The sequence below is a fragment of the Oryzias melastigma genome, linkage group LG21 (genome assembly GCF_002922805.2).
Source record: "Oryzias melastigma strain HK-1 linkage group LG21, ASM292280v2, whole genome shotgun sequence".
NCBI classification, from domain to species: domain Eukaryota; kingdom Metazoa; phylum Chordata; class Actinopteri; order Beloniformes; family Adrianichthyidae; genus Oryzias; species Oryzias melastigma.
In genome coordinates, this window is record NC_050532.1 from 7,305,203 (window position 1) to 7,319,400 (window position 14,198).

Consider the following 14,198-nt stretch of genomic DNA (forward strand, 5'->3'; position numbering starts at 1 on the left):
TTTTGGCGGATTCCAGCCATTACTGGACTTGACTAATGAGAGAAGCCGTAGCTTGGCTTCATTAAACGGACTTGCCACATTCTTTAAAACCCACGGCTCAAACTCCAAAGGCAGGAATTTGGAATTTTAAGGACTTTGTTGCAGGAGATGAGAAGTCACGGTAACTGACCAAAGACAATCATTGAAAAGGAGCGACCATGAAGGAGGGCTTTCTTTGTGAGGCATTTGGAAGCACATAATGTCAAGGTTCAGACTTTCAGTTCGGATCCTTGGACAAACTGCAGAGGAGAATGCCGCTACACTGTGAGGTCAAGGAAGAGGTCAGAACAGTGTCTTTCTGCTGCACATGCTGCAGGCCTTAGATTCAAACTGGTTCCCATCAGTGCACATATTCGTGGTTAAGGACACTGTAACAGCAGTGTCCAAAAGTCACATGCACCTGTAGGGGTCATCGTCTGTACAGGTGCTGCAGGTTTTTGGGTTGTCGAGGCCCCTGGATGGTCGTGGAGTGGAGAGACCACACCTCAAAGGGAACGCAAGTGTGTCTTATAGTCCCCTTGAAATAGAATATCCAAATGTCTTGCGTGTGGTAAGTTTGAGTACAGGTGACACTGTCATTTATGTTCTTGACCCACACTAGTCAGTAGTAAATAACTAGTCACAATTCAACTCAATTTTATTTATTTATCCCTTTTACACAACCCAGTTACCTCCACAGGCTTTACACCAGTAATTGTTAAAATCAATCACAAAATATAAATAATACCTAATTACTAAACTAAGCAGACTAGACTAAACTAGGCATTCATACCCTTAGACCCTCCTACTCAGTAATGAAAAACTCAAATTCTTGGCAAAAAAAGAAGAAACCTCAGTGATGTCCAGATGAAGGAGGGATCCTCTCCCAGGATGGCAGGTGATGTACCAGGACTGTTAAAGAAGAATTAACTTATCTAACTTTATAACTACATGTCGAGCTGGGGGACAGCTGGGGGGGGATGAGCCATAGGTGAGGTCCACTGACCCAGCTGGAATCTAGAATCTCTCGTTGCACAGCACCAAGCAGAGGCATGGAGAACTAAATGAAAAATAAATGACAAAGAAGAAAAAAGGACTAACCTGTAAGGGATGTTATCACGAGAACAGCACCTGCCATTTGTATAGGCTGCAGGATTTGGTGGGAGGTATAGAAAATTAAAAATATGTACTACTTTGTAGCTATTTCACTCTTACTTACCCTTGCTTGTTGGATAAGTGTTTGCTAAAACCTGTCATCTGCAGCATGTCCCTGAAAAGTAATGTGCACAGACATCCCTCTATAGACTCACTGAGCAGTCTATTTGGTGTGGGCCACCTGCATGCCTATCTCTTCCCCAGACAAAGCCTGTTTCTGGCCTTAAGCACAGTCGTGACTGGGGCTGGGTTGATTAATCGATCCAGATCAATCTAAATTTAATAGATCAACAATCGATCCATCAAAGTAGAGATCGATTTGACACATAATGCAAAGGTCTGCTCGCTTGATGCTAATATATATATATTGAAATTTTACTAAAAATACATTGCTGTCTAAATGAACATCTTTATAAACTCACAGGGAGGAATTTCCAAACTCTTTTAAGGAAATATTTTTTAAAGTAACCATTTGTAGTCTAAAGCATCGTTTTTTTGCTCATACTTTCTTCTTCTAGAATAAGGTGTAATACTATACCGCTATTGCCACCTAGTGGCCAAATTGTAACGCCCTCCAGAAAAGGCAGAACAAATGTTGGAGCTTCTCGGTTTGAGATTCCATGTAACACTTTGTGCTATTACCAATCTCATTATAATTTCACTGATGAATGTTACAGTATGTGAACTGTATCAGATTAATATGGATATCTTGAAAAAATACTGTATACGTAGATTATTCATGTGTTTCTGAACAAATGTGTCTAAATGTGTAAACTGTGTAAAAAAAAAGGAACACACTACCACTGTTCTCACCTTTACTGTGGAGAACAGTCTCATATAAATGGAGATCCTGATAGTTAATGAGTGATAACATAGCATTATTATTTGTCTGATTTTTAAAAAATGTGTTTGTCGCCAATTTTTTAAAGCCTGCTAGAAAAAACTAAACAAGCAAAACATTAAAATCAAAGCATATCAAAATATTTGTGAAAGATTTCAAATATTTTGACTTTAGATATGTGTTAAATGCTGTACAAGAAACACCCAAGTCCCTGAGGAGACCAACGGCCTTCAGATTCTGCAGTGGCAGATCCAAATGTTCTAGTAGACTGCTGTGAAACTTCACGAAAAAGAACCTCAAATGGGGTTCTGGAAAAGAAAAGAAACATGGACTCATTGAGGGCATTTGGAGACTAGAAGGTTCTATTGTATTTTATTCATAGACTACAACTTCAAACCACATCAACTTTAAATACGTTTATTATGATCGTGACTATTATTTTTAGGATATTTTTCGTAGTGATCGTTTATGAACTGTTTCTTATAGATGTAAATGTACTTTCTTTTCTGTAAAAATATTTTAAAGGTCATTCTTTGAAACAAAACTAATTTACTGGTACAAATAAAATTTAGAACAAGATGGACAAAAATGTGCAAATGTGAGAAAATTGTTCCTATTTTTTTTTTTTTATTCTGTTTAGTAATTCATGCATGCTATTAAAAAGAATATCCATGCCAAATATTTAACTTTTAAATTATGCACATTTGTCTTTAAAAGTTGTCTACAACTTTTGCTACTCACTCTATTGACTTTTTTTCTGGATGTCCATTTAAATATTTCTGCACTTTACAGCAAGAAGCAAGCTTAAACAAAAGATTTACTCTAAAATAAATAAACATAAAAATAGAAACACAGACAAACAGGACAAGAGTAAGAAAAGCTCAACAGATCCAATTTTACTGAAAAAACATCTTAACTTACATCAACATGTAAAGGATGCAGAGTCATGCTGCTTCACCTCCAGTGCTCTACTTCAGCAATAGGGACCTCTGGGTGCTTGAGGTGAGGACGGATTAGAGGGAATGCTGGTGTGCAGGGCCGGGCCAGGCAGCTACAGAGCCTGTGGCGCCAGAATAATCTGCCAGGTACGCCACAGAGGATTAAAGCCACTAGCACTGGCACTGGGAGAGGGGCGACGTGAGGCGACGTGAGGCTTCACCTCACAGGGGCGGAGGCATGACTGCAGAGGACCATGGGAAAAACGCTGCTGCTTCTTATTTACAGCATGAAAGAGGAGGAAACTATCACTAAATAATGTTAGATTAATAATATTTCAAAGAAAGAATACAATTGGCTGAAACTTTTCAGTTTCCATCTTTGCGTTTTATTTGGAAATATGACTTTATTTGGATTAATTTTATTTAAAAAAAGGGAGAATGTTCTTGACACTGACATGTTTTCTCAAACAAAGGTGATAAGGTAATTTTTCTCGCAAAAAAAAAAATGAGACAATGTTTCTTGAAGTCACAAAAAGAAGACAAATATTGCATTTAAAGTCCAGTTGGTCTCAAAACAGAACCCTGTGGTGTGAATGAATGAGAATAATCTCAGAAACCAGACATTAAACAACTCTAGTGCTCAAATAGAATCATTTCACGACTGTTTGGATGTGTTTCTTTCTTGCTGCTGCTTTCCATATCATGTTTATTTTAGGAAAACATCATGGAAACCATAATAACTGTGTGTCTAAAACCTTTCTTGGTAATTTTAGGATCTAAAATCAGACCTCTCTACATTCAGTCTTCCAAAGCACATCAAAGCTGTCATTCTATACAGCATCAAACCATTTTATTTCCTCACAATTATGGGAGGCTTCATTAGACCAGAGATAGTATATTTTAACAATATTTGTTTTTGAAAAACATGGGTCAAAACTGACCCGTTAACACTGTGGATAGTAACAGAAATCTATAGAGGAAGGTTAAAGAAAAAATATATTTCTTATCTCTATAGCTACCCAACCAAGCAACAACTCAACTTTACATTCTTGGTATCTTTTTTCTTATTTTATTTTTCTAGAAGCGGTACAAGATTAAATTGAATTGAGGATTAAAGTTGTGCTGGAGCCAACTTCAGCAGTATTGGGCATATTTAAGAGCAACATTAGATCAAACTGTAGTCTTTTTTAAATTTTATTAAGATGTCTTCTGCTCATTGTAGGAAAATGGTCACGATCTCCTGGTGAAAGCCACAACCCCCACAATCACTCAATGGAAGAACAAACTGAAATAAATATAATGAAGAATCAGAAATGCATTCTGGTTTTTTTTTTTTCTCGTTCAATAAACAAATAAATCAGTTTTTCGGCATTTCCAAAGACTCCACTGCTGCTGGAGTCTTTATATTCTAATTCTACACAGATTCACTCAATTTCATTGAGTTTCTTCCAAAAAAATATGCATATAGTTCAAGTTTGTGTTTTAAATTTAGTTTCATCTGTTCAGGAAACGTTGTTTTTATGAAAGTGAGATCCTGATGTGTTTTCCAGACTTGGCGGTGTGGTGTACAGGCAGCACCGCTCTCTCTGCTCATTGGTCCACGATTACATCAGTGCAATTTGCCATGACAACCAGAGTGGGGTACTGTGGGATTCCCCTCAAACTGCCTGTACTGCCCACAGAAACACTCACACCTGTTTAAGCATTCAAACCGCACAGTTTTCTGCAGCTCAAACAAGAGTTGGAGACTCTCTGGGACCAAAAGGTTTCGGATCTGCAAGTCCAACATACATGAATAACGTTGAAAGAGCACTTTTAAAGTAAAATGAGCTCTGCAACTGATCTCCACACATCTTCATAATAAGACTTTTCATGGATTTAACAATATGCATAAAAAATGACAATGTGAGTTTCTCTGGCCTCCTCCATCAGTCTAAAAATATAACAGAAAGGTTTCATAAAATGTGGTCAAAATGGACAGAATATGGTAAACCTTTTCAAACAGACTTTTTAAACTATACTGACATTTTCTGTAACCCCCCTGTTTCTTTTTCTTTACTTTTGAAGTTGCTTTATGGTTTTGGTATAATGAAGTAAAAATTTGAACACTGGAGGGCGGTATTGAGCTGACCTGAAATAATCTTGTGTGGTCTGGATTTTACCAAGAACTTTTATACTTATTCTTGCATTTAGAGTAAATATACTTAATTTTAATTGAAATATTGATGAGACAAATTCTTATTTCTTTTCACTGTTAAACAAATTGTTCTGTTAGTTGTAGAGTATGAATGTGTGACTCAAAATCATAAAATGATTGACAATTTACACAAAACTTTGTATATTGTCATGTGGTTATCATTCTGTATGTCTCATTTTATTGATTTGATAACAACATTAAGTCATTTGCAGCAAAAATTTTGCTTTTAATCCAGAGTTTTTGAAGATTTTTTTGGGTGACTTCACTGATTTATATTAAAAACGTTTCCATTTATTAACTAAAGTGTCGTTTTGAAGTTGAGTTACTTCATCAGGGCCTGAAGTCTTCTATCTTGAAATGTTTCACCACTCATTCAAGTGGCTTCATCAGATTGATGACATCACCTGGATCAATTATCATTTATCCACAATAAAAATAATTTAATGTGATCCGTGACATCGGAAAAAGTTTATGGAAAAATTGCAATTTATAGCAACAGTTTAAGCTATAAATACATCAGAATCCATTTCTGATCCATTTTAGGTCAGTTAGTTGGATCATTTAAAGTGAACCTAAATCAACTATGAATCAGATCATTAACCACAAATTATGATATGAATCGAATCATTAAAATTAATCGATAAACCCTAACTGCTAATCAGTAAAAACATGCCTGTAAATATGTTCAAATTTTAGCTTTCACCCCTGGATTTTTCTAGAACAATAAGTGAACCATTAAAAAAAACTTAGGAAAAAGAATGTTGGAATCCCATGGATAATTGTTCTGTTTTAAATCCTGTTTCTAGGAGTATTTGGTGGAATGGCAACATTCGGTACTTCCTGGTTTACCTTACATTCTGGCTTTGTTTAGACATTCAGATTTTCTGCCATAAATGTAAGAATAAACCAAGTGCTATATCCTTAGATGAAAATAGGTACTTGGACTTGAGATTTTTTTTGCTTTTGGGTCTACAGAAACATTAGGTGCTTTTTGTGTCCCCTTTGGTTGCTTTTAATACAATTTTGTGCCAATAAATACTTGTTTTACAAGCCATTATAACACGCAATTTCAAGTTTGAACTGGCAAAAAGTTTGGAAATCCGACCCCTGTTAAATCAGCATCAAATAATCACAATGACAACTGCCTGTTAACAATACTGGAGCTTTATTTGCACTAAAAGTAAAAAAATGCATCAGTTTACCAATATTAAAGCACATTTTAAACACGAAAAAGCTGCTTTTACAAGTATAAAAACATTTTCTGACTGCACAAAAGGGCATTTTTAAACTGCTCAATGGACACACCTGTGTATCCCCACTGCTCCTCAATGCTTGATCACCTTTGATCATAATTTATGTTATATGCAGAGCCATGAGAGTGGAAACCAGTATTTGATTAAAAAACAAACACATGACAAGCTATGTACTTCAAGTCTGCAAAAAATTAATTTGAATTTGTGTCCACATACTGCAGATACAACAAACTACATATGTTACAGTATCTAATACATCTTGGAAAATCAGCCGCCTAATGTATAAATAAACCAAACAGTTGCATGACCTTCTATGTAGCACAGTAAAGATATTTTTAAATGTACAGTCTTATCTCACAAGTTTGTGATCGGTCTATAAAAGTTTTAATATATGACATTTACAAAGCTCTGATCTGCACAGAAGAAAATGTTTACAAAATGAATTTGTTCCTGCAGTTCAACTATCAGTCACTAGAGAGCAGCATGGAGCTGTGAAGCATCTCAGCTCTGACTTGCATCACTACTGGCCGGAGAGCATCGTCTTCACTAAAAAGGGTTCAAATGTAGAATTCCTGGTCTTCTTCGATCTTGGCCGGCTCGTCAGCGGGCGCGCTGACGATGCTGCAGCTGTCCGACTCGTTCATGGAAATGTCACTTGATGATGGAGCAGCGCTTGGGCTCAGGCTGCTGGTGTTTTGTGGACGTGACCCCAACAAAGCAGGGGGAGTGCTTTTGACGGAGGAGCCGTTAGGAGTTCGTCCCAGTGTGGCCGACTTGTATTTGTTCTGCAGAATGACAGGAGACAGAGGGGGGCCGACGTCCTCCGGCGGGGCCGATAGCGGCCGAGGCGTCTGAGCCAGGCTGGACTCGATGTATGCAGACACCACGGAGAGATCCACGCTGCTGCCAAGGTTCACTTTGATCCCCGTGTCCACATCCGTCTCCTCCGCCCCGATCAGAGCGTCCACGTTGAGACGGAACGGGGGTACGAGGGAGGGGCTTCTTTTGAGGGAGTGGCTCCTCGTGTGGGGTGTGGAGGAGGGGCCCGGGGAGGAGCAGTTGGAGTGGGAGCTGGCTGAGCCCAGGTTGGGGAGTGAGAAGAGGGAGCTGGAGCGGTGACCCCTCCACTGCGACCTCTGGCTGTCAAAGCCGTGCAGGTCGGGCCACTGCTCCTGCTCGTCCTGCTCGTCGCCGCCGCCAGGAGGCAGGGACTTGTGGAAGTTGTGGTGGACTCTGGGCCGGCACAGCACCCTCTGATGGTGACGGCGGATCTTTTGGGAGGGTGGGGCTGAGGCCGTTTCTGGGGCGGTGGATGATATGTGGCAGGGATCCTGTCTGTGTCTGAGGTATGCACCTTGGACCTGGGCAGGAAGGAAAAGGAAGACCAATAAAACTTTAGCAGTTAGCTACTGATTTAAGAAAGTTTCTGCAGCAAAAACAGAAATGTCAAATACTTGAAATGTTCTTCTTTTGAGTGATAAAATCTACAGTCTGCTGGAAAAACCCAACAGGTCTTATTTTATGACTAGTTTCAACACTAAAGGCTGGATGTTTAAAGTATTCTGGCTTCAAATATCCCAAAGAATTAGTAACTCAAAAATCTGATCCTCCTCAAAATAAAAGATCTTTTTTTTAAACAGCAGACACTCTGACCTTCCGCAGTAGTAAAAGCCCTAGTGGAACCGCTTACAATAACACTGGCACAGTTCCACTACAATCTGACATTAGACCTGAGAGCAAGCCGTCATGGCAAACGGCACCGGTTTAGAGCTGGTTCATCTCACTGTTGTTATTGTTTTTATTATTTCCACATGTGTTTATCTTTCTGTGACATGTTAAAAGGCCCACTGATAAAGAGATCTCACACATGAAGCACGCAGGACCTAATTATACGCCTGCAGAGCTTGCACTTAATGTGTTATGTCTTCCAGATTTCCCGCTAAACACTCAAGCCAGTGCAGACGCTCACTTGAACTCATCTAACCCATTAGAACGCGTGAATGAATGCGTGGCTTTCATAGTTTGTATGTTGGGGACTGAATGGGTTAATACAGGTGAAGGAGGGGCGCTTAGGTGAACCTCGTTGACTTTGGAAGGATAATCAGGCACATTTTTCCATTTCTTCAGTCTCCAGAGTTTAAAGCCTTTTTGGAGGATGCTGTATACTCAACTTACTTTTCTTAGGACCGGTAATCACAGGGAAGGATGACTGAATTTAGACAATGGTTCAGTGAGTCCCACAAAGGAGTTTCCTTTAAGACATTTCTCCAAATGCATTTGATCCAATGAATCACCTCAAAGTAGTTTCTTTTTTTTGGCATTGGCTTTCATTACTGGTCTATGCTCTATCATCAAAAGATGTATTTACATGTTCTTCGATAAACTAGTTTCTGGGCGAAAACCTGATTAGAAACTGTTTTATGTTTATATACACAACTGTGACCAGATTTCCACACTTCTGGCTCCTCAAAGGTGTGTCTTTACTCACTTCATACAAATCTGAAGCACCATGCAATGATTGGAAAAAGTCAGGTTAGGAATATGTATATGCCAAAACACTAACGTTATTAATCCAGATTTCTCCAATTTCGATCCCTGACGTCTACCCCAGCTAGGAAAACCAGGTTTCTCTATTACACGACATTTAACTAACCAAGTTATATTGATTAAGATGGTTAATCGGGTTCTTTAAACATATATAAGTGCACAGAACTCAAACAAAATTGAACTTTTGTCAAACTTAGATGACAAAAGATCATTATCCTCTGGAGTTCTGCTGATTTTTTCTGCATAAACTATAATTAGACACCTTCAAGGTGTGAGTTAGTTGAACCAAATTATTTTTTTAACACTGAAAAATATAAAAAAATTGCATTTTTAAGACTGAATCAAATCCAGGTTGTAGATTCAAAAATGTCAGGACAAAGAGTTACATGATAAATTAATTAAAAATCCAAGTTCTTCCTGATGTTTCTTGATAGTCACATTTAAGCTGCTTTTCTACTCTAAACCACAAATCAGATTTGGTTGTGTGTTATTCTTGGAAGAAATGGAGACTAAAAGCACCAACTGAGGCCATGAAGTAGCTATAATTCCTACGAATTCCAGGGAGGATATGATGAATGTTTTGCCACTCATGGATAAAGGCACAGACAACTTCCTGATTGAAGCTGAAGCACTTTAGTTCAGCACCAACAACAGTCTCACTGTGATCCTGATGCAGAAAAGACTTCCCAGGAGAACAGTTTTCCTTGGGGTTGATAACATTTGTACTCACTGTAACCCTGCGAAGTCAATTAAAGTTTTTATTATGTCTGAAAATTGGCTTAAATGTGGAGAAAAGTTATTTTTTGGTTTAAAAACAAATTTGACACATTGTACAAATGTGCACAAAGAGCTAAGTATGACTTGATTTTGCCGCCAGACAGGAAAACGCGACGAATAAAACTTTCACTTCATCAGCGCAGCCATTTCCTGCACACAACAGGTCACACTTTCACTCCATAACAGTCTACGACGTTGACCTATTAGTAAGTCACAGGGACTGGATTCCAAGCAGGACCTTATTAATTCCCTTAAACATGCAAAAAACAATCATCCAAGTTTTTCTTCCATCATGTTGAGTCACTCAAGGACCGTCACTTTACAACTGTCATCAAAACATCAAGCATCTTTGACCCGTGTCGCAGTAGAACGGCATAGATAAATAGGTACAAGCAAAAATACATCGACATTCAAGTAGCATTGGTCCAAACAAACAACCAAAAATGGCTAAATAGGTCTCCTACAGTTTTACCAAATGGCACTTTTGCTGAATCAAGGATTGGAAAGTGGAGGCCTGTTCACAACCTGAACGTTCAGTAAAAAAACAAAAAACTTTTTATTGTTTTATGAAAAAATACGTGTGTGGATTTTAGATCTTGTAGAATACTTCATACATGTGCTGAAATACAATGTCTTAAGGGATGCACAAAAGGGAGGGGCTTATTCATGGTTAGTAAACTCCATGTGTCAGCCTCTCACGCAACAAGCTGCTTCCTTAGTGATGAACAGGAAGAAAAGGAAAGTAGAGTTCCTTTGTAAAACTCAAGGACGTCTCAAGGTTTATATAAGCCTTTCTACACTCCCATTCTTAAGGTTAGGAGATTTGTGAATCACCCCCAACAGCAGCAGAAGTCATCAATACTAGGATGAGCCCCATGTGTTTACCACCTACTTTACTGAGTCAAACACAGACTTTGATAAACTGCTAATTTAAAGTCCCTCATCTTCCAAAACTTTGTCAGGAATGGAAATATAAGACAAAATATTCTGACATAAATGCAGAAACCTTCATGTAAAGCAGCTGTGGTGATATTCATACTGTGGCCCTGATAGTCCAGGTTCTTGTCAAGGGTTTCCTCCACGGATGCAAAGCTACACACATGACTAGCTGCTGATGGTTTACCCATATTTCTGGTTTCACGTCTGTCCCATCATCGCTTTTTTTTTTTTCCAAACACACAATCCAGGCGAAAGCAATCATTTTCCACAGCAGCGCCCACTGGACAACCATTTCTAAGAGCACAGGGATCAAAGGAAGTCAATTTCCATATGTTGAAAAGTTACAGCGATAAATATCATGAGTGAAATCTTAAAGTTTCCGGGGAACAACTGTCAAACTGAAATGTGATATGCTCACTTCACATGTCAGAGAGGGAAAATGGTGCAAGACCATGATGTTTTGTGGGTTTTTTTTTTACCAAAACTCAGCGTAACAGTCTTAAAATCTGTTTTCCTACAGTGTGCTAAAATGATGTGATGAATTCACTGGACTTTTATATCAGACAGGACACAGTGTTTATATGGAAACATCATAAGCTCTCTCTCATTTTTTGCTAAATCGCTCTTAATTATCTTATCGTGTTTTATCTTCTTATTTTACACATAGGTGAAGATTTCCAATATATGACTATTTGGACCTTAAATTCCCATTCTGATCATCTTTGATTTGTTGTAAAAGTGTTTTTTTATATATTATTTATTTATGTATTTATTAGAGTGTAAACAGAGAACTCTCAGTAATGGAGAGGGGAAGGGGGGTGGAGTTGTTCCACGCTAACAGTTCCGCCCACAACTCAGAGGCAAATTTCGAATGAACTCCTGCAGCTCTGCAGAAACTACGTCCTAGGATTTTTTAATTTTGGCTAAAATCAGCATATTTATAACAAAAAGTCAACTAAGAACACTTGACAAAGGATCAAAAGATGATCAGAGTAGAACTTTAACAATATTTAAGTAGGTCACATAAAATTGTTTAAGTGTATCTATGAAAGTGGACTGTACATGAATAGCTTAATATATGTAGAAGCACCACCAGATTCAAGTTAGTAATGGATGCTAATGTGAATGTGAATACCAACTCATAGTTTTAGGGGTAAATTGGTGCTGTCAAGAGATAATAGCTTGGAAACTAAGATGTTTTAGGGCAGCACATGAGGAGCAACTGCAGAATTCCACTTAGGCATTTGCTTGGTGTCTTGCATCAGAGAGGAGCGTTTTGGAAACCTTCCATGAACCAGAAACAATGATGAGAAAAACAGACTTCAACACTTGAGTGAAGAAGCGAGATGGAAACAGGCTGTTTCTCCACCTCACGAAGAGAATAACTACTTACAAGTTATGGATTTTATCAGACGATGACATCTCTGGATCACCTTCAAAAGTTGGAATTCATTTTTTTATATATTTTTTTTTATCAACAACATAATTTTCTGTAAATATTGTAAACAATAAAAAAGATGCTTCAAAGTTGTTTCATTGCTACTTCTTGGCTGGTGCAGCAATACAAATCTTTTGATAAGAGTTAATGAGCCAAAGAAAAGAAAGCCGACTGTAACAGCTGGATTATTGCTGATGTCAGGGAAAACAAACGTTGAGATCCGTTAGTCGTGTTTGACTCCAAGTCTGGAAGTTTATCTATTATCCTAATATCCCTGAGCTGAAACTTTATCAGTATAAAGGGTCAGGGTTGATCAAATTATGCTGTGAGATCCATGTGATTTCAGCTCACTGCTCACATTAAACACAGGTGAAAGAATCTCAAAAGCTCTTTAAATGAAGAAATGTGACTGTTTTTGTGAATAAACATGGAGAAATTTAGAAACTGGGGTAAAAAAAAGACAGTTTTCATTCTTTTTCTAACAGGAATGACTAAAAGTTGGCTCTGTTCTCAGTCATTATTCTCTTCTGCAATCCACTTCAGTCTGTTTATCTGTTTCTCATCCTTCCTTCCTCCCTTCTTTACAGCTTCCGCTGGTTGGGTTCATGAAGTGGCGCCGTGGCACGGGATCAATTTCTATGCATGTTTGGAAGACAGTGACCGCCTCAGTCCGCTAATAACGAGAACGAAACCATGCAACAATGCTGGTGAGCAATCACAGCAGGGGGTGCTGGGTAATGAGCTTGTTCACTTGGCAATGGCCATATACCCTTTACTGTTTGTAAGCTGGAGTTATCCGAGGATAAGCCAGGTCAGCCGGATATCTGACCTCAGCAAGCCAAAAGCAGCACAACTGAGTGCAACTTCAGCTTCTGTAGCCCATCTGCCTGAAGGTTGGACGTGTTGTGTGTTCAGAGATGTTCTAACTAGTGGTTGTTTGAGTCACTGTTGCCTTTCAGAACCAGTCTGGTCATAATCCTCTGACCTCTGGAATCAACAGGGCACAGAATTGCCGCTCACTGGATATTTTTTCTTTTTCTGACCATTCTCTGTCAACCCTAGAGATGCAGATCAGCAGTTCCTGAAATATTTAAACCAGCCCATCTGGCACCAGCAACTGTATCACATTCAAAGTCACTTCAATCACCTTTCTTCTCCATTCTGATGCTCAGTTTGAACTGCAGCAGAACATCTTGACCATGACTACATGCCTACATGTGATTGGCTGATTTGAAATTTGCATTAATGAGCAGCTGGACAGGTGTGTCTAAAAAAGTAGCCAGTGAGTGTATGTTGTTTGCATGATTGCCATTTTTTGTTTTAAATATTATTTTAAAATATATTCCTTGGATTGATCAACCATTTTCTGCAAAGTTAGGGTCATGAACTTGGTCATGGACCTCAAGCATGACACTATAAAACTTGAACAAAACTGTGTTTTTTTCAGTTTTTTATGAGGATTTTCAGCTACAAATAGATGCAAAATTCCACCACTTTTCATGAGTTGGACTTACAAACCAGCATTGTGACCACAAGTGAACTAACAAAGAAATTGAAGCAACACAACAAAAGTAGTGCTTTAAATGTTGTACAAATAACACTCAGAGCAGTAGAGAAAGGGTTTTTTCTAGATTCACATTTCCAGGAGTTTCCAAATGTTCGTAGTGTGTTTGTGCTGGTAAAGGCAGTGATTCTAAACCCTGGATCTCAAAACCCATGACTTGCATTTTAGAAGTAGTTTTAATCATTTGCCTCAGGTTGTGTCCCTTTTCCTTTCATATAATTAAATACACATCTCAACACATGGTCTATAAATCAATACATAAAAAAATCAACTAACTGTGGCAATACAATACAGGCCAATTATTTTACCTAAATGAACACAATCTAGATTTTTATCTATTAATTTGGCATTTTAAGCAATAAATGAAAAATGTATGTATTTTATGTAACAGCCAGAGGTAACTAGCCCAACTTGGTGTAGAAGCAAGCTTGTGATTGGACATCTTCTTGTTTGTACATAAAAAAGAAAAGACATCAAAGAGGAAAATAGAAAGAGAAACTGACTTAGCCAGAAACCGTTTAACCTCCTGAT

At 38.3% G+C, this 14,198-nt stretch overlaps 1 protein-coding gene across 1 annotated transcript in view; it reads right to left on the reverse strand.

The window, feature by feature from the left end:
• Nucleotides 1–6,291: 6,291 nt before the first annotated feature.
• Nucleotides 6,292–14,198, reverse strand: part of LOC112154806 (protein FAM124A) — a 33,987-nt gene continuing 26,080 nt past the window's right edge. Inside the window, exon 4 of the mRNA XM_024285979.2 lies at nt 6,292–7,763. Coding sequence (XP_024141747.1) covers nt 6,960–7,763 — 804 coding nt within the window. The 3' untranslated portion in view covers nt 6,292–6,959. The remainder of the gene's footprint in view (nt 7,764–14,198) is intronic.